The sequence below is a fragment of the Dipodomys merriami genome, unplaced genomic scaffold (genome assembly GCF_024711535.1).
Source record: "Dipodomys merriami isolate MVZ:Mamm:240054 unplaced genomic scaffold, mDipMer1.0.p SCAF_114, whole genome shotgun sequence".
NCBI classification, from domain to species: Eukaryota; Metazoa; Chordata; class Mammalia; order Rodentia; family Heteromyidae; genus Dipodomys; species Dipodomys merriami.
The window spans coordinates 194,831-214,531 of NW_027202427.1; the positions used below are offsets into that span (position 1 = coordinate 194,831).

Genomic DNA, 19,701 nt, shown 5'->3' on the forward strand with positions numbered 1-19,701 from the left:
TAGGTCCGGAATCTCACCTCAAACCCTTCCCCAAGGCCCACCAGCAGCCGCCGCTCCTCCCCTGGTCTTCAGACCCACACACTCCCCCTGCACCTGCGCCTCCAGCCTCACGCTGCCTTTTCCCAGCAGTGTCTTTATCCCCAGTCCAGCTCCGCCTTTCCACAGCCACCTAAAGCTCCACCCTCGCTCTCCCGTGGTCCTCTCTTCCCGGTTACTCCCACTGTTTGTCCCTGTATTCGCCCGCCCACAGAGTCCTGACTGGGCCCGGGGTTTAGGCGTAGCCCCGCCCCTTCGTCTCAGGGCCCGCCCCCAGTCCCGCCCCTCGGGCTCCAGTTCCGGGCCCCGCCCCCGGCCCCGCCCCACCTCGCCGCCTTCCTCGGAGACCAAGGCCGGGTCCCCACCGCAGCCTGGGCGCCGGCAGGGGGGAGGAAGTAGGAGGGAAGAGGCGGAGGGGGAGGGGAGAAGGGCGGGCTCTGCACGCCCAGCCCCGCGCTCACACTCTGCGCCCGCAGATTCGCCACAAACGGCCGGAGGACGCGGGATCCCCCAGATCCTGTCTCTTCGGACGCCCGAAGCTCGACGGTGCGATGGAGGTGCTGGGCGAGTTCTGTGGGGAGCCTGGGCCGTCGCAAGTGCGGAGGAGGGCCGCTCGGGGCTCCGCGGGCGGGCGGGGATCCGTGGCGAAAGTGCTTCCGGGCCGCGCCGCCGCGCCGCGTTTACCTGAGCCGACGCCGTCGCCGCCGCCGCCGCCTCCGCCGCCGCCGCTGCCTTCACCGCGACGGTCCCCGCCGCCGTCCCCGCGCCGCCTCCGGAGCCCCCATTGTTCCGGCGGCGCCGGGCGCCAGACCCGGCACCCTCGGGGCGCCCCGGACGGGCGGCGGCCGGCCGGGCTTAGACACTGGGGCGCCGGCGGGACCGGGAGCGGCCGGGGTCCGCGCGGGAATTCCGGGCAGCGGGGCCCGAGCGTGGGGCGGCCGGGGCCGCGGCGGCGAGCGCCGCCGTCTCCGGAGTGGGGGGACTCCCCCCCACCCCCGGTCCCGCCCGGTCTTTTCCCGCCGACCTCCCCGATCGGGGTCGGAGCCCCGGCGGGCGCCCCGGCGATGAACCCCGCCTGGAGGTGGCCGGTGAGTGGGGGCCGCGGGAGGGCCGGGAAGGGTCGGCTGCCGTCGCGGAGCGCTCGGGCCCGCTCCCCGGGGCCTGCCTCCCCGCGGGAGCTGACGGGGCGGCCGCCCGCAGCCGCGGCCCCGCCGGCCGCGGGCCCTTCGGGGCCGGGGGCAGCGGCGGAACCGCCTCCAACTTTCCAACTTTGTGACAAAGGGGAAGCGGCGCCGCCTCGGGGCGTCGGGGCTGCGGGGCAGCTCGGGTCGGGCCTGGCCCCCCGCCCCACCCCGCCCCTACTTCCTCCCGCTTCCTCCCCGCGCCCGGCGCTCTGGAGTTGGGGAGGCTGAGCCCCGGGCTCTCCCCGTGGGCTCTCCGATCCGCGTTGTCGTCTCACCCGTGTGCCTCTGCCGCCGAGTCCCAGTGGGCGCCCTCGGGGCCCCGACGCCACTTGGGGAACCGGGGCAGCCAGAGCCAGAGTCGCAGCGTCCACCTGGGACCCTCCTTGGCAGGAGGAGAGCTTGTTTGCGTCTCTGTGGCGGGTTTGTGTTTAAAGACGCAGCGCTCCCGGTAGGCGGTCGGTTGAAGGTGTAGCGCTAGGGTTGTAGCAGTCGGGGGCTGGAGGAGCCCACTTGCCCGCTGGAGCCCGCGAGGAGAGAGGCCAAAGAGGGCCCAGCGTTTTCTCGGGAGCTCCGGTGGCTCTCTCCCTGGGGAGGTGCCAAGTTCCTAGTTGAACTCAACTAGGCCAAGAGAAATTGGGCCAGTCTCTGACCAGCTAGGCGTCCTGGGGTTTGAGGCCATCTGCTGCCTTTTCTTACCCAGGCACGATGGGAAAGGAACCAGCCTGGAGCTAATGCTGCCTAGATGGTCGTGTTCTTGTTTGTAGCCTTAGGACCTGGCACTTGGTAGGTCTTCCATTAATATTGCAGGAATAGGTGAATAAGGAACGCTAATGTATTTTGTAGTCCTCAGCTAAGTGATCTCAGTTTTTCTTTGGGTCTACATCTCTGCCTCCAGAGCGCCCCAGAAAGATCTCAGAACCTGATTCTGTTATGCAGTGATTGCTGGAGTCCAGGACTAAATCATTGACTACTGGTTAAAGCTTCTACAGGAGCTGAGGAGAGCCTTCACCCCATTCTTCTCAACCCTAGAATCTGGTGATTCCCTCATTCAGTTACTCATTCAACAGATTTTCATTCATTTGTTGGAAACCAGGTGTTCAATCCATTGCTAAGTACAGGGGAGATAGAAATGGACAGACAGCTCTGGTGTCTACTGCACAGCCCTCCATCTAGTGGGAGGAGACAAAGAACTTCCAGCGTGGTAAATGCTGTGCTGGAGGAGTGACAGAGGAGCATGACAGAAGTCTTTTGAAGAATGAATGGCAGCCCACCCTCCAGAGAGAATAGAGGCCTTCCTCCTGCAGACCGCCTCCCACACTGAGAGGTTATGACTGAGGGGATGGCAAGCTGCGTTGTGGAGATAGAAAGTACTGCAATAGTGAGAATAATCTAGAAAGGAAGACAAGGGCCAGAAAGTGAACAAGTGTTGTCCAGGAGAATTTAGACTTTATCCTAAAGAAACTGGATGGTCAGGAGGCTTTCAGTCTGAAGATGGGAGTGAACATTGCTACTTTGTAGAAATATCTCAGCTCTCATTATGTGAGATTGAGCTAAAGAAACTAGATGTAGGCAGAATGACCAAGGGGTCAAGAGGGCCCAGACCAAGGCCTTGGTAGAGCACTGGAGATGGTATAAAGGTATGGTTCAGAAGGAGACCTGGGGCTCAAGTAGTAGAGCACTAGCCTTGAACACAAAAGCTCAGGGACAGTGCCCGGGCCCCGAGTTCAAGCCCACGAGGGACACACAGAAAAAAAGTAAGTGGACCAGAGGTTGGTGACCCTTGTGGAGAAGGAAGGAAGATGCGAGAGTGGCGTCTGTGGTGTAAAAGTCTGGGGACTCTTTCTCAGGCCTGCGCTGACTGATCTGTGTCTTCCAGATGTGACAGCATGGGGGTGGACTTTGATGTGAAGACTTTCTGCCACAATTTGCGGGCAACTAAGCCTCCGTACGAGTGCCCTGTGGAGACCTGCCGCAAAGTATACAAGAGTTACAGTGGTATTGAGTACCACCTGTACCACTACGACCATGACAACCCGCCACCCCCGCAGCAGACGCCCCTCCGCAAGCACAAGAAGAAGGGTCGCCAGTCACGCCCAGCCAACAAGCAGTCACCCAGCCCCTCGGAGGTATCTCAGTCACCGGGCCGCGAGGTGATGAGCTATGCGCAGGCCCAGCGCATGGTGGAGGTAGACCTGCATGGCCGAGTACACCGCATCAGCATCTTTGACAACCTGGATGTGGTGTCAGAGGACGAGGAAGCTCCTGAGGAGGCCCCTGAGAATGGCAGCAACAAGGAGAACACAGAGACACCTGCAGCTACGCCCAAGTCTGGCAAGCATAAGAACAAGGAGAAACGGAAGGACTCCAACCACCATCACCACCACAATGCTCCAGCCAGCACTGCGCCTAAGCTGCCAGAGGTGGTGTACCGAGAGCTGGAGCAGGACACCCCTGACGCCCCGCCCCGGCCCACTTCCTATTACCGGTAAGGCCACCCCCACCTCCCACGACCGGAGAACTGGTCATGCAGGCCTCCGGAGCCAGAGAGCCAAGTAGATAGGAGAGTGGCAGGGATAAAGGATAGCACTGTCTTGCCAGGACAGTGAGAAGAACTGGCCCTCTGTGGAGGATGGCATTTAGCCTGCACAGCCACGTGTCAGGTCCTGCATTCACTGCTTTCCAGTCACTACCTTACTTGATTCTCACACCTTTTAGGCAGGTATTCTCCTTGCAAAGATGAGGAAGCCATGGTCCAGAAAGTATCCAGACAGGGGCTGGGAAGGTAGCTCAGTGGTAGAGCACTTGCCTTGCATGCATGAGGCCCTGGGTTCGATTCCTCAGCACCACATAAGCAAAAAGAAAAAAAACCAGAAGTGGCGCTATGGCTCATGTGGTAGAGCGCTAGTCTTAAGCTGAAGAGCTGAAGGACAGCACCCAGGCCTAGGCCCCACGACTGGACCCAGTGTGTGTGTGTGTGTGTGTGTGTGTGTGTGTGTGTGTGTGTGTGTGTGTGTGTGTGTGTGTGTGTGTGTGTGTGTGTGTGTGTGTGTGTGTGTGTGTGTGTGTGTGTGTACCCAATGTGTGTGTGTGTGTACCCAATATGTGTGTGTATACCCAATATGTGTGTGTGTGTACCCAATGTGTGTGTGTGTGTGTGTGTGTGTGTGTGTGTGTGTGTGTGTGTGTGTGTGTGTGTGTGTGTGTGTGTACGTACATATAGGGGCTGGGAAGGTGGCTCAGTGGTAGAGTGCTTGCCTTGCATGCATGAGGCCCTGGGTTCGATTCCTCAGCACCACATAAGCAAAAAGAAAAAAGCCGGAAGTGGCACTGTGGCTCAAGTGGTAGAGCGCTAGCCTTGAGCTGAAGGGCTGAGGGACAGCGCCCAGGCCCAGAGTTCAGGCCCCACGACTGGACCCAAAAAAAAAAAGGAAGAAAGTGTCCAGACCTGTCAAAAGTCACAGGCCCATAGGAACTCAGACTCAGTCCCCTCTGGTTTTTCTAGAGCTGCACTTTTCCACTGTACACCAGAAATCTCCTTTCTCACTGTGTGACCTTGGGAATCATAGCCGGCTAGAGACCCCATCTGCAGAGCCAGTAGAATGTAATAGTCATTCATTTCACTGTGTCCTAAAAGCAGCTTGTAAGTCTGCAAAGGCCATTTTCTCCCTATTTGTTCTATGATTGTCATCTGTCTTTTAGTATGTGTAAGCAGTAGCTCCACTGCTTCTCCAGTGGCCCTTGATTTCCTTTAGTTTTTACTTTGTATCTCATTTCTTCTTAAAGGTTTACTTGATCACAGTAACTCCTCTATTTAAAAAAGAGACATCATAAGGCTAAATTACTTTAGCATAAGGTAAACTAAGTGGCAGGAAGAGTAGTGTGGTGGTAAAACTACATTCAGAAATCATAGCTGATGGGGCTGGGAGGGAAGGTGGCTCAGTGGTAGAGCACTTGCCTTGCATGCATGAGGCCCTGGGTTCCATTCCTCAGCACCACATAAGCAGAAAAAGTTGGAAGTGGGGCTGAGGCTCAAGTGGTAGAGCGCTAGTCTACAGCTGAAGAGCTGAGGGACAGCACCCAGGCCCAGAGTTCTTGCCCCACCACTGACAAAAAAAAAAAAATCATAGCTGAAGGATAGCAAGAAAGTAAATGTGAAACCCTTTTTTTCTTTTAAGTATTGTTTTTAGTAAGGTGTTGTACAAAAGGGTTACCATTTCATAAGTCAGTTAATGAGTACATTTCATTTTTGGATAATGTCACCCCTTCCTTCACTTTCCCCCAGTAGCCTCTTGTCCCTGTCCACAAGTTCCACAGTTTTTGGTTTTGGTTTTGGCTTGCCAGCCCTGGGGCTTGAACTCAAGGCCTGGGCACTGTCCCTGAGCTGCTTTTGCTCAAGGCTAGCACTTTGCCACTTGAGGCACAGTGCCACTTATGGCTTTCTCTGTTGTATGTTGTACTGAGGAATTGAATCCAGGGCTTCAGTGCCTGTTAGGCAAGCACTCTACCGCTAAGCCACATTCCAAGCCTAAGTTACACAATTTATTGAAACGTCTTTCTTAGAATCTTGGCCTCCAAGGAAAAGAGGAGGTTCCGATGAGTTTGAGTGTTTTTTGGGGTTTTTTTGGTCGGTCGTGGGGCTTGAACTCTGGGCCTGGGCGCTGTCCCTGCGCTCTTCAGCCCAAGGTGAGCTCTCTACCGCTTGAGCCACAGCACCACTTCTGGCTTTCTAGTGGTTTATTGGAGATAAGAGTCTCACCGACTTTCCTGCCAGGGCTGGCTTTGAACCGCGATCCTCAGATCTCAGCCTCCTGAGTAGCTAGGATTACAGGCGTGAGCCACTGGTGCCTGGCTTGTTGAGTGTTTTTTTGTCACTTGACCAGAAGGTCTGATGTTTGAAAAGGATTTGTCATAAAGGCTCACATGTAAAAAGCAGGATATTAGTTTGTGTTTTTTGCACCAGTCCTGAGGCTTAAGGTACTGGGTCCTGGGTAGCACACTACCACTTGAGCCGCAGTCCACTTTAGCTCTTTGGTGGTTAGAGATAAGTCTCAGCCTCCTGAGTTGCTAGGATTGCAAGTGGGAGCCGCCAGCACCCTGTTTATGAAATTGTTTTTACCAAAGTACAGTCTACATGAAGTTATGAAATCTCAGTTCCTTAAAGGCAGATGCGTAGGGACTCAGTGGTAAGTGTGTTTCCTCTTGCTTTCTTCCTCACTCGAGTCTTCATCTCCCTCTTCCTCTCTTCTTGTGTCAGTTTAGACCAGTTTAGCCCAGTCTAATTAGCACCATGCCCATTCTCCCACTCCCAAACATGGATCCTTTTTTGGGCATCTGGTCCCTCTTAGTGACTTTAGTACTCCCAGTTTATCTCTCTGTTTTGTTTTTTTTTTTTTTTCTCCCTCCACTCAGATTCATTCTTTCCTCCTGGGGAGAAGCTCTGTTCTCAGGGGAGCAGGTCTTAGCGATTGTGAGTTGCAGTTAGTGAGGGGGCGAGGGGAGGGTGTTGTATGGAATTACCCCAGTTAGCAAAATTCCCCAAGTTTTGGAAGTGCTTTATAAACTTGAGATCACTTTTTGTTGTGTGCATTCTAATGTGCTTCCTTGGCGGGGAGGGGGAGGTGGCACCTCAGCTGGAGTGTCAGGAATTGTACATGACATTCAGCCTACCTAATCTGTGCCACAGCCTGTATTCTGGGAGCCTGGGGGGTATGTTACATACAGAATGACACCCAATGTCACATGTGTCGTGGCAGAGGAAAGGGTGAGGCGTGGTACTTAAGAGTGGTGCAAGTCCTGGGAGGCTCCAAGCAGTTCACACCAGCGCTGAGTCATACGTTTGCTCAGAGTGCAGGCTGCACTCGCCCTGGGGAAGAGGTGAAGGGCCTGCGAGGAAGCCGCTTCCTGCAGATGCGTTCATTCTGTCTCTTCCCTGCCACCCACATGCCTTCCAAAGGAGCACTACTGAGCACTTCTTTCTGTGTGGTGATGCAGACTCAATCCTGGTCCCTGTCCTGTAGTAGAGGAGTTAGACACACACACAGCCATACTGCAAGGCAAGGCAGGTCAAGTCTATTTGAAAGTTGATAATGTTAATGTTGGAGGCTGGGAATGTGGCTTAGCGGTAGAGTGCTTGCTAGCATGCACAAAGCCCCAGGTCCGATTCCTCAGTACCACATAAACAGAAAAAGCCAGAATTGGTGCTGTGGCTCAAGTGGTTGAGTGCAAGCCTTCAGCAACAGCAGCTTAGAGGTAGTGCCTAGGGCCTTAAGTTCAAGCCCAGGACTGGAAAAAAAAAAAAAAAAAAAGGTTAATACTTATTCAGTATTGTTCTACACTAAGCACTTCACCTATATTGTCATTTCATGCTCACAACAGCAGTGTGAAATTAGTTGACATGAGCACTAACACTGTACCATTGAAGAAAACAAGGCCCAGAGAACCTCAGCTCACATACTTGTTGACCATCCTATATGGCCCAGAACCTTGGTTTTTTTGTTTTGGGGGGGGGGGGGTCCAGTCATGGGGCCTGAACTCTGGGCCTGGGCGCTGTCCCTCAGCTCTTCAGCTCAAGGCTAGCGCTCTACCACTTGAGCCACAGCACCACTTCCAGCTTTTTTCTTTTTGCTTATGTGGTGCTGAGGAATCGAACCCAGGCCCTCATGCATGCAAGGCAAGCGATCTACCACTGAGCCACCATTCCAGCCCCTGGGTCAGAGCCTTGTGCACCTGGCTGGCTCAGCCCATTTCCCTTCTAGCAAGTGGAGGGTAGGGACAGGAACTACATTTTGCTGGTGCCAGCTCTGTGCCACTTGTTTGAGGCTGTTCATTTTTGTGATGCCATTTAATCCTGGCAGCATCTTTCTAAGTAGGTGACATTATCCTCATTCTATCAGTCAAACAGGTTCAGAGGGTAGCAGTGCTGTTTTAGAGATCACAAATTGGCAGAGTCAGGATTTACATCCAGGTTAGAAGTTGAATTCCTGTTCTTCTGTTGCAGTTATGATATGAGTCCAGACCCCAGGAGCATGGCTAGATTGTGGCTGCCGTGTTGTGTCCCAGCTGCCTGCAGCAGCTCTCTGCTCCAGGCCTGGGGCTTCACGGGTGCTGTAGGGTGGTGTCGAACAGTGTGGTGCTGGAGATTGGACGCCGCCACTGCTGGTCACTGTCTGGGTGACCTGTCTTATTGGAAGGTTTCGTTTCTCAAAGCTACAGTTTCCTTAATAAAGACAGTAAGAAAGAGCATTGAGTGTATTGAGGCTTAGTTCAATGCCTAGCTTATAGTAAGTGCTCAGTGATTCTTAGCTATTATGATTGCTATCCATCCAGGCTGTTCAGAAAACCAACATAGTGCCTGAAGATGGCGGGAACCCTGAGCTGGTACTGTTCTGGATGAAGAAAGCCCCTGGCAGCAAGAGTCAAGGGTGTCAGCCTTTGCTGAAATGGTTTATGTGTAATTTGACAATGATATATAGCCAAGTACCTTTCTTCCCCTGATTCCTCTCCATGACCAGACTATCACATAGCCTTTAGCTGCCCCAAACGCCCGCTCTTCGCGAGCCTGTCTACGCCTCTGGAACCCAGGGGAGGTGGTGTCATGGCAGCTTTGGGGACAGGCACTTCGGAGAGGCAGGCCCAGGTTCACACGCAGCTCTGCTGCTTTCTCACCAGTCGGGTGGGCAGATGCATTAATTTCCCCCAGCCTTAGGTCCCCTTCTCTACAAACCAGGAATGACCCTGGTATCTATAGAGGCTGGGGTAGAGCTGAGGGCGGGAGAGAAGTGCCGACCGTGTGATGCTGAGTCGCTGGTGTGCACGCAGGTACATCGAGAAGTCTGCCGAGGAGCTGGATGAGGAAGTGGAATACGACATGGACGAGGAGGACTACATCTGGTTAGATATCATGAATGAGCGGCGGAAGACTGAGGGCGTGAGTCCCATCCCCCAGGAGATCTTTGAGTACCTAATGGACCGACTGGAGAAGGAGTCCTACTTCGAGAGTCACAATAAAGGTGACCCCAATGCACTAGTGGATGAAGACGCCGTGTGCTGCATCTGCAACGATGGCGAGTGCCAGAACAGCAATGTCATCCTCTTCTGTGACATGTGCAACCTGGCCGTGCACCAGGAGTGCTACGGCGTCCCCTACATTCCCGAGGGCCAGTGGCTGTGCCGCCGATGCCTGCAGTCACCCTCTCGAGCGGTGGACTGTGCTCTGTGCCCCAACAAGGGCGGTGCCTTCAAGCAGACCGATGACGGGCGCTGGGCCCATGTGGTGTGTGCCCTGTGGATCCCCGAGGTCTGCTTTGCCAACACGGTCTTCCTAGAGCCTATTGACAGCATCGAACACATCCCCCCAGCCCGCTGGAAGCTCACCTGCTACATTTGCAAACAGCGGGGCTCCGGGGCCTGCATCCAGTGCCACAAGGCCAACTGCTACACAGCCTTCCACGTGACATGTGCCCAGCAGGCCGGCCTCTACATGAAAATGGAGCCTGTCCGGGAGACGGGCGCCAATGGCACCTCCTTCAGCGTCCGCAAGACCGCCTACTGCGACATCCACACACCCCCAGGCTCTGCGCGCCGCCTGCCTGCCCTGTCCCACAGTGAAGGTGACGAGGATGAGGATGAAGAGGAAGATGAGGGTAAAGGCTGGAGCTCAGAGAAGGTCAAGAAGGCCAAGGCCAAGTCCCGGATCAAGATGAAGAAAGCAAGGAAGATATTGGCAGAGAAGCGGGCAGCCGCACCTGTGGTGTCAGTGCCTTGCATCCCACCGCACAGGTATGTGGGCTGGACAGTTGGATGGGCAGGTAAGGGATGAAGCAGCTCTCTAGAGAGGAACTGCCAGGCCCTTGAGTGGAGGGGCAAGACAGGGTTGTATTTTTCCTGTCAGAAGCTGCATAGAAGTAAAGTTAAATTCAAAAGAGGTTATGTTAAGTAAGTCACCCAGCTTTTCCCTGGGAGCCAGAAACTTAACTTTTACTTGGCAAACCTAACAGATGTTTTGAACTGTTCATTTTGACAGGGTGGTTTAAGTTAGGAAGAAAGGATGGAACAACCACAATGGGAGGGAAAAAACAGGTCTGACTACGGAAGAGAAATGAAAAGTGGGGAAGACAAGGCTCAAGAAGTGTAGCTCAGTGGAAGAGCCGTGCTTAGCATGTGCAAGGCCCTGGATTCAATCCTCAGCACCACCATCGCCACCCCCAAAAAGTGGAATGTAACGTGCTGTTCATCTGGGCTGTTGTCCATCATTGTTCACTTTCTTGTGCTATTTGGCTGATTCTTTCTAAGTTTCTGCTGCAGCTGTAATATAGCTCATTTGATCTTAGCCAAGAAGTAAAGTACACATACTTTACCATGACACCTTCAAAGGCTCAAGCTGAGTGGGGGGATCCCAGGGTCAAATAGTACCCTAAGCTGCAGTGGCCACTGGCGTACAAGTAGAGATCTGACTTAGTGTTGAAAGCTTGGTGGCACCACTCTGCTTCAAGGCCCCCTCCCCCAGCCTTGCTTACAGGAGACATAGTCCCTGTTTGTCCCCTTTAAGGAGCTGTCATTGGTCACAGATCCTTTTTCAGAGACTCAAGACTCAAAAGGTTCTTCTCCTTGTCCCTATCTCCCAGACTCAGTAAAATCACCAACCGCCTGACCATCCAGCGGAAGAGCCAGTTCATGCAGAGGCTACACAGCTACTGGACACTGAAGCGCCAGTCACGGAACGGGGTCCCGCTGTTGAGGCGCCTGCAGACACACCTACAGTCTCAGAGGAACTGTGACCAAGTTGGGGTACCGTGTCCCAATTCCCTGTGGACTATGGAAACTAGTGCCAAAATGATGAGGGCTGAGCCTTGCACTTGTCAGAGGGCTTATGATATTTCTTCCTTTAAACTAGTCCTCGAATGGGGCTCAGAATGAAATCTTAATACACTGATCAGCTGAACGGAAAGGCATTGTTCCTATGTGTTCATTCACTCGTTTAGCAAACACAATGAGCATTTACTCATTGCCACATCCTGGAGACAGACAGCTTGAGGAGCTATCAATAAATTCTGTGCTCTCCTTTGACTTGATCTGCTCTTGACCCAAGTTCCCAGGATGATGTTCCTCTCTTCTGGCCTCCTCTCTGGCTTTCTCTTCATTTCCTGATCCCCCTTTTGCTTCTGCAGAGAGATTCTGAGGATAAGAACTGGGCCCTTAAGGAACAGCTCAAGTCCTGGCAGCGGCTCCGGCATGACCTAGAGCGAGCTCGGCTGCTGGTAGAACTGATCCGAAAGCGGGAGAAACTCAAGAGGGAGACGGTGAGTGCTCCTGGGCCGGCCCTGGTTTCACAGCGGAGCATGTGTCCTACGTGGCCTTGTGCCCGGTGCTGTCAGGCCTCCAGGAAGCAGTATGTGGCAGGAGGGTGTGCACAGAACCCTGGCAGGTGACCCAGTTGGCACATGCTAGGAGCCGAAGGGAAGGCCAGGAGCTGGGGGACATCTTCCTGCAGAGGGTAGACAGACCTGAGGGAACACCCCCAGTCTTGGGGATGGAAAATGAAGGCAAGTTTCTAAGCCAACAGGGATCATCTCTTCAGACCTCTTTGCCAAGAGACTGGCCTGGCTGGGCCTGGCTCTGGCTGATCAGGTCTTCTTTTCTGTGTCAGATCAAGGTCCAGCAGATTGCCATGGAGATGCAGTTGACGCCTTTCCTCATCCTCCTTCGCAAAACCTTGGAGCAGCTCCAAGAGAAGGACACGGGCAACATCTTCAGCGAGCCGGTCCCTCTGTCTGAGGTAACCGAATTGGACGAAGTAAGAATCCCTTCCCCTCACTCCATCTTCTTTCTGTTCCTCTCCCAGTTGGACCCCTGCTGCAGGTCTGGGCCAGGGACTAGGCGGGGCCCTTGAAGAGAGGGGCTGGTGGCTCTGGGGCAGAATGAACTGGAGCCACATGTATCACCTGGACTCTGTCTTGTCCCTGTCCCACCCCAAGGCCCAGAATGGGAGGCAGTCTGCACTCCTTCCCCAGAGGCAGGGACTGAGTCTGCCAAATGAATAATCCCAGGGCAGGAAGACACTTTCGGGGTGCTGAACCCTAGAACGGAGACTTAAGAGGCTCAGCACCTAAAGAACCAGCTCTGAAGCCCTAGGTCCTGACTGGCAGACTCTTCTCTCTGAAAGGTATAAAATGAGAGGCCTGAGGCAGTGCCTCTTGTACGTTTTAACGCTAAGTATACAGAGCAGCAGGAATGCAGGTGGTGTTGTTTCTAGAGGAGTCCCCTGGCCATTTAATTCTGAAGCCTCCCGCTGCTCTAGGAGGTCGATGTGCTGTATTTTTCATGATCAATCTTCAGGAGAGGAAAACAAGGCCCAGACAGGTTTAGAAGCTTGCCGAGGTCACCGAGCTTGGGACTGGCAAAGTGATGACTAGAAGCTGGCTTTCCTTTCCCCTGTGCTTCATGCCTGCCTCTTAACTGGTGGGAGGAGGTTGCTGGATGCATCTCGAGGGGAGGGGGGGTGTTAGGAGCAGGGTTCGGGGAATGAGGGCATATCTCCACTTAAGACACGCCCACCCTGCTCTCCTAGGTACCTGACTACCTTGACCACATCAAAAAGCCCATGGACTTTTTCACCATGAAGCAAAACTTGGAGGCGTACCGCTACTTGAACTTTGATGACTTTGAGGAGGACTTCAACCTCATCGTCAGCAACTGCCTCAAGTATAACGCCAAGGACACCATCTTCTACAGGGCAGCGGTGCGGCTCCGTGAGCAGGGTGGCGCCGTGCTCCGTCAGGCCCGGCGTCAGGCAGAAAAAATGGGCATTGACTTTGAGACGGGCATGCACGTCCCCCACAGTCTGCCTGGAGATGATGCCCCACGCCACCCTGAAGATGGTGGGTGATGTTATACACGCACACACAGAGGCCAGTGTCAGGGAAGAACAGCTTTCCAAAAGTCCCCCCTGGGAGCAGGCAGTATAGGCAGGTAACAGCTAGTCTGGACAGTAACAGACTCCTCCCAGGGAAGCTCCCCAAGAAGCCAGACTGAAGGGATAGCAGTTCCTGCCATCCTGCATCTTGGTGCTGCTATTTTACTGAGACCTGTTCCTGGCGAGAAGCTAAGGGAGGAAGAGTGGGTTTCTTGCTGCCTGCCCAGGTTCAAGGGGCTGAATGGGCTGCCATGAGCCTGACTTTTTCCCCTCAACCCTTGCAATAGCAGAGGAAGAGCGGCTGATCCTGCTGGAGAACCAGAAGCACCTGCCAGTAGAAGACCAGCTGAAGTTGTTGCTAGAGCGACTGGACGAGGTCAATGCCAGCAAGCAGAGTGTGGGCCGCTCTCGGCGCGCGAAAATGATCAAGAAAGAGATGACAGCGTTGCGGCGGAAGCTGGCCCACCAGCGGGAAACTGGCCGGGACGGGTCTGAGCGGCATGGCCCCTCCAGCAGAGGCAGTCTGACACCCCACCCAGCAGTCTGCGACAAAGATGGCCAGACAGACAGTGCGGCGGAGGAGAGCAGCAGCCAGGAGACAAGCAAAGGTCTGAACCCCATAGCGAGATAGACCGCAGAACACATCAGACTCGGGCTCTGCCACCCCTGGGCAGAGCTCCTTCCTGTGAGCTAGCTGCGCTTTCTCCCTCATCCCCCATCAGGGGCCTCTTAGCTGCCTCCTCTGGCTGTTTGTATGAGTCACTGTCTTGAGTTCCACGTCCCCCAGATATCTCCCCATCTAGCTGGAGTAACGGTCCTCTATCCCCAAGTCCTGCCCTTGACATCTGCCCTTCTCACATCAGGCCCTCACCAACTCTCCTTCTCTCCTTCTCTGCTCCAGGCCTGGGTCCCAACATGTCCTCAACCCCCGCACATGAGGTGGGCAGGAGAACCTCAGTTCTGTTCTCCAAAAAGAACCCGAAGACAGCTGGACCGCCCAAGAGGCCGGGCCGCCCCCCAAAAAACCGGGAGAGCCAGATGACCCCCAGCCACGGAGGCAGTCCTGTGGGGCCCCCCCAGCTCCCCGTCATGGGCTCCCTGCGTCAGCGCAAGCGGGGTAGGAGCCCCCGGCCCAGTTCGAGCTCAGACAGCGACAGTGATAAGTCCACAGAAGACCCCCCAATGGGTGAGCCCCACCATCACCCAGCGCCCCACCCCCCCAAGAATGAGCAGAGCTGCCATTCTTCCCAGCATACCTCCAGCTACCCTTTCATTTTTCCCATAAAAGAAACAGCTAGAAGGGCCCTCAGCAGTTCTTTGCATTCCATCCCCTCATTTCTTAGTTGGGAAAACAGACCCAGAGACACTGTGACCCGTCTAGATTTCTGTCCAGGGCCCCTCTGTTGTATCACTTCACCTTTTCTCTTCTCGCCTTCCTTGGGGATCTCCTGCTGTGTAAGCCATTTGTGTTCCAAGGCCAGTAGCTGCCAAGGGAAGCAAGGGGTGGGGCAGGGCTGTGGCCATGGTGGTAGACACTGCCCAGAGCTAGTGCTCCCGGCCACAGTTGGAGGACCCACGCTCACTCCCTCTCACCCTTTTGTTCTGCTTTACATCTTCCTGACTGATTCCTTTCCTCCTCCCCCTCCTCCACCCAAGACTTACCAGCCAATGGCTTCAGCACTGGAAACCAGCCTGTGAAGAAGAGTTTCTTGGTGTACCGCAATGACTGCAACCTTCCCCGGAGCAGCTCCGACTCCGAGTCCAGCAGCAGTAGCAGCAGCAGTGCCGCCTCAGACCGGACCAGGTACCAATGCCCTCCATCCAACTCAGAGCTAGCTCCCGGCATGTGTTCCAGGGCCCATGGGCCTTTCCGTGCTTCTCTGCTCAAGTGGGGGAGGGGAGGGGAGGTGGCAGCCATCTCTGTCTAGACTACGGTGCTTAAACTCTGCAAGATAAATGGGCTAGGTCAGCAAAGAGAAGTAGCTTGGATTAAGTTAGTAGTTTGGAACTGCCTTATGGTATGGATTTGGCCTACAGACGTAGTTGGCTTGGCCAGCAAAGTATTTTATTGTTTTTTTTGTTTTTTACTGATAGGCTGCATAAAATTTCTAGTCTCTATTCTCTTTTAAAAAGAGAGGATCTGAGCCAAGTCAGATGCCAGTACCTGTAATTCTAGCTATTTTGTGTGCTCTGTGTGTGTGCACACGTGCGCGCGCGAGTGTGCACACGCGCCAGTCCTGGGGCTTGAATTCAGGGCCTGGGCTTGTTTTGCTCAAGGTTAGCATTCTACCACTTGAGGCACAGCACCACTTCTGGCTTTTTCTGTGTATGTGGTATTGAAGAATCAAACCCTGGGCTTCGTGCATACTAGGCAAACACTCTACCACTAAGCTACATTCCCAGCCCAATTCTAGCTACTTGAAAGTCCAGGTTGAGATAGAGTTTGTGAGGAAACCCTCCCATCACCCACCCCTGATCTAATAATCTAATAGCTGGGCATGGTGATATACAACTAGTGGAAAGTTGACATCAGTAGGATCATGGTTCAAGTCCAACTCTGACAGAAGTCCACAAACTCCCATTTCAATAGAATCTGGGTATGGTGGCACATGCATGTCATTCTAGCTAGAGCAGAAAGCAGAAAATAGGGTCATAGCGGTGGCCCAAGTGGTAAAATTCTAAACTTGAACAAAAAACCTCAGAAACAGTGCCAGGTACTGAGTTCAGTCCCTAGGTGGGACTGGCACGTGCACATATACGCACGCATGCGCGTGTGCGCATACACACACACACACGCACACACACACAGAAAATAAGGCTGGGGGCTGGGAAGGTGGCTCAGTGGTAGATTGCTTGCCTTGCACGCATGAGGCCCTGGGTTCGATTCCTCAGCACCACATAAGCAAAAAGAAAAAAAGCCGGAAGTGGCGCTGTGGCTCAAGTGGTAGAGGGCTAGCCTTGAGCTGAAGAGCTGAGGGACAGCGCCCAGGCCCAGAGTTCAAGCCCCACGACCGGACCTAAAAAAAAATAAATAAATAAGGCTGTAGTTCAGATTCTATCTCAAAAATAACCAGTGCCATGAAAGGACTAGAGGCATATAGTAGCACACTTGACTAGCAAGTACAAAGTCCTGAGTTCAAATACCAGTACCGCCAAAAAGCAAAGGAGGAGGAAAGGGGGAAATCTGGTCAGTATCACCTTTAGACAAGTGTGCTTTCCCCTCGTTACTGAAGCAAGCTTCACCTCCCATCAACCCGACCACCACCCTAGTCCCTGAGCATGTGTGAGTTTGAACTCCTTTTTTTTGGGGGGGTGGGGTGGGGGTCCAGTCGTGGGGCCTGAACTCTGGGCCTGGGCACTGTCCCTCAGCTCTTCAGCTCAAGGCTAGCGTTCTACCACTTGAACCACAGCGCCATTTGCGGCTTTTTTCTTTTTGCTTATGTGGTGCTGAGGAATCGAACCCAGGGCCTCAGGCATTCAAGGCAAGCGCTCTACCACTGAGCCACCTTCCCAGACCGAGTTTGAACTTCTTTACAGAAGTTTCTACTTTCCAGAAGCCTAGAGTTTAGAGTGTATAAAGGAGAAACGATACTACCGTGTCATTTCCATTCTTGCTTTTTTCCAATTGAATTTCCATATCTTGTCCACAGCACAACACCCTCAAAACAAGGCCGGGGTAAGCCCTCTTTCTCTCGGGGCACATTCCCAGAGGATAGCAGTGAAGACACCTCAGGCACCGAGAATGAGGCCTACTCCGTGGGCACTGGCCGCGGCGTGGGCCACAGCAGTAAGTACTCTCACTCAAAGCCAGGGATGCTGGGCACCCAGTGTCAGGGCCTTGCCAGCCCTCTAGCGGCTGACCCGCCCCCTCTCTCCCGTTCCTGTGAAGTGGTGAGGAAGAGTCTGAGCCGGGGAGCCGGCTGGCTGTCAGAGGATGACGATGCTCCACTGGACGCTCTGGACCTCGTGTGGGCCAAATGCCGGGGGTACCCATCATACCCGGCACTGGTAAGCTTCCGCTTCCCTTGTCCTGCCCCTTGCTCCCCAACCCCAGCTAGTCTCTGCTTAGCTGTGGAACATGGGGTTCCTCAGCAGAGGCGTGGTAGACAGATGCAGCTTGAGTGTCCCAGAGAGCTCCCCGGTTTCTGCATCTCTTCCTTTACTTCCTCTTGGCTCCGTAGGCCCTGAAGTCATTCAGCCCAGGAAGCAGCCATGGGTCAGCATTACAGCCCTAGTTGTATGATGACTGTTTTCTGACTCCACTACACAGTCTCCAGATTCCTGGCTAGGGTGTGCTTTGTGGAGCAAATGAGCTGACCCAACCTGGGCTCGTGTTATACCCTCAGATCATTGATCCAAAGATGCCCCGAGAAGGTATGTTCCACCATGGGGTTCCCATCCCTGTGCCCCCATTGGAGGTGTTGAAACTTGGAGAGCAGATGACCCAGGAAGCCCGAGAGCATCTCTACCTCGTTCTCTTCTTCGATAACAAGCGAACCTGGTAAGGAAGGGGGGCCATCTGGTATGACTCACAGCCACAGCGGCAATCCTGAGTGGTATGGGGGCGGACTAAAGAAACTCTAGCAACAGACAGACAACGGAGTCTGTCACAGAGCAGTGGGGGAGGGAGGTGGAACAGATCTTGAGCAAAGGGGTTGTGTTAGCCATGAGTCTTAACAGGCTGAGTGGGCACTAACGCACAAGTTATTGTTAGAAACCAAAGGACCAGTGACAATGACAAACCCACATGGCAGCTATAAATCTTTGCTCTGTCAAACTTGCATGTGTAGTCTGTTAATAGCCCACAGATGATAGTGAAGTCTGTCTGTAGCCTATGGGACAGGACACCTATTTCTGCTTAAGTCAGAGCTCCATATTTTTACACAAATAGCCTATGGTGATCCTAGTTCAACTGTTGACTAGGCTCACCTAGGGCTCCCCCCCCCCCCCCCCCCCCAGCTGTCAGCAGTCTCTTGAGGAATGGGACGTGGGTCTTTTTATTGTAGAATTCAGGGCCTTAAGTTTGCCCACTTGAGTCCCACTTCAGCCCCCTCCTGTTTTCTTGTGTGTGCCAGTACTGGGGCTTGAACTTAAGGCTTTACACTCTTGCTTAGCTTTTCCACTAGTGGCTGGTGCTGTGCCACTTGAGCCACCCTTCCACTTCTTCCAGCTGTTTGCTGGTTATTTGGAGATAAGAGTCTCTCCGATTTGGCTGCCCAGGCTGGTGCTGAACCATAATTCTCAGATTGCAGCCTCACAGGTAGCTAGAACTATAGATATGAGCCACCCTTGCCCAGCTCTTTCTTTTTTTAGATAGTATCTTGCTAGCATTTTTTGCCCAGGGCTGGTTGTGTTGAAAGTGGGGGTCTGCTAACTTTGCCTAGGACTTTGTACCATAGTTCTCCTGATCTCTACCTCCCAAGTAGTTGAGATTAGTGGTGTGCATTATTTCCAGCTAGGACTGTCTCTTAATCTCCAAGAGATCGTGACCAGTTATTGGGACCCAGGAGGTATTTTTGAATGACTGCTTGTTGTCTCTGAGATAATTTATTTGATCTTCACCTTGTCCTATAGGCAGTGGTTGCCCAGGACAAAGCTGGTTCCTCTTGGTGTGAACCAGGACCTAGACAAAGAGAAGATGCTGGAGGGCCGCAAGTCCAACATCCGCAAGTCAGTACAGATCGCCTACCACAGGGCCCTGCAGCACCGCAGCAAGGTGCAGGGTGAGCAGAGCAGTGAGACCAGCGATAGCGACTGACCTTGCCCAGCAGAACACAACCAACAGTGCCCTAGGACCTCTCTCTTTCCCTTGCTCATTGCCCTGGAGTGGCTCCAGCCTCTGCACTGACTCATTCCTGGTCTTGGGGCCAGTCTCAGGGGAAGTTGGGTTGGGGGAGGTCCCTCCTGCCCTGAGTGCAGCTGGACTGTACAGAACACTCCAAGGGCCTGTGGTGACTTAGTGCAAGGAGAGGGGAGGTCCCACAGGTCAAAAAGAACTCCAGAGACTATGGCATTGCAAAGCAGGGTGGTGGGCCAAGGTTAGGACACTGCATAAAACAGGACCTGCCACCACCTCTGCCTGCTCATGCTAGGAGAATCTATAACTGCCTAGAGGCCTAAGGCCCCTGAAGGTGGTGAGGTGAGCGGGCATCTTCCCAGCCTAGCAGTGGGACGGATGTCTGTCGAGCCCAGAAGAGGGACACTAGGTGACCCCTCCCAAGCTGTTGTATATACTGTAATTATTGGAGAATTTAAATTATTCTCATTTGTAACTGCGTTTCCGGGTCGCGCCAGAGTCATTTGGTACTAAAAAGACAGGGCCTTGTCCCTATTTCCCTTCTCTTTCCCATAGATTCCCCTGCCTTTCAAACTGGTTTGTATTTATTTCAAAGGAAAATATATTGATTCTTAGTAAATAAAGTCTATTTAGAATTTTTTGTTCTTATACCAGAGCAAAGGGATTCAAAGGGAGGGGGAGGTGTGGTATATACCAAGGATGGTTATAATTGGGCCCAAGTGGTTGCTGGCCTCTGTGCCTGCTAGTTACACAACACTGCAGGCAGATAATAG

The 19,701-nt window shown here is 53.7% G+C and overlaps 1 protein-coding gene across 8 annotated transcripts; it reads left to right on the forward strand.

The window, feature by feature from the left end:
* Nucleotides 1-548: 548 nt before the first annotated feature.
* On the forward strand, nt 549-19,576 carry LOC138822679 (peregrin). 8 transcript variants are annotated; one of them, XM_070015485.1, is made up of 14 exons: nt 760-1,124; nt 3,097-3,705; nt 9,039-9,998; nt 10,844-11,006; nt 11,387-11,518; nt 11,866-12,012; nt 12,787-13,096; nt 13,419-13,739; nt 14,033-14,317; nt 14,788-14,935; nt 16,782-16,918; nt 17,021-17,139; nt 17,478-17,632; nt 18,706-19,576. In XM_070015485.1, exons 2-14 carry the CDS (start codon nt 3,107-3,109, stop codon nt 18,887-18,889), a joined length of 3,660 nt encoding a protein of 1,219 aa, XP_069871586.1. In that variant the 5' UTR covers nt 760-1,124; nt 3,097-3,106; the 3' UTR covers nt 18,890-19,576. The 8 variants fall into 8 exon arrangements, with proteins under 8 accessions (XP_069871585.1, XP_069871591.1, XP_069871584.1 ...); XM_070015487.1 differs by having other exon boundaries at nt 13,422-13,739; XM_070015488.1 differs by having other exon boundaries at nt 11,866-11,994.
* The last annotated feature ends 125 nt before the right edge of the window (nt 19,577-19,701 follow it).

Excerpts from the sequence above, each read along its gene's own strand:
- LOC138822679 (XM_070015484.1), top strand. The coding sequence starts at position 3,107 with ATGGGGGTGGACTTTGATGTGAAGACTTTCTGCCACAATTTGCGGGCA. Across the intron at positions 13,740-14,032 it reads CAGCCAGGAGACAAGCAAAG|GCCTGGGTCCCAACATGTCC; the intron begins GTCTGAACCCCA and ends TCTCTGCTCCAG. Across the intron at positions 14,318-14,787 it reads CACAGAAGACCCCCCAATGG|ACTTACCAGCCAATGGCTTC; the intron begins GTGAGCCCCACC and ends CCTCCACCCAAG.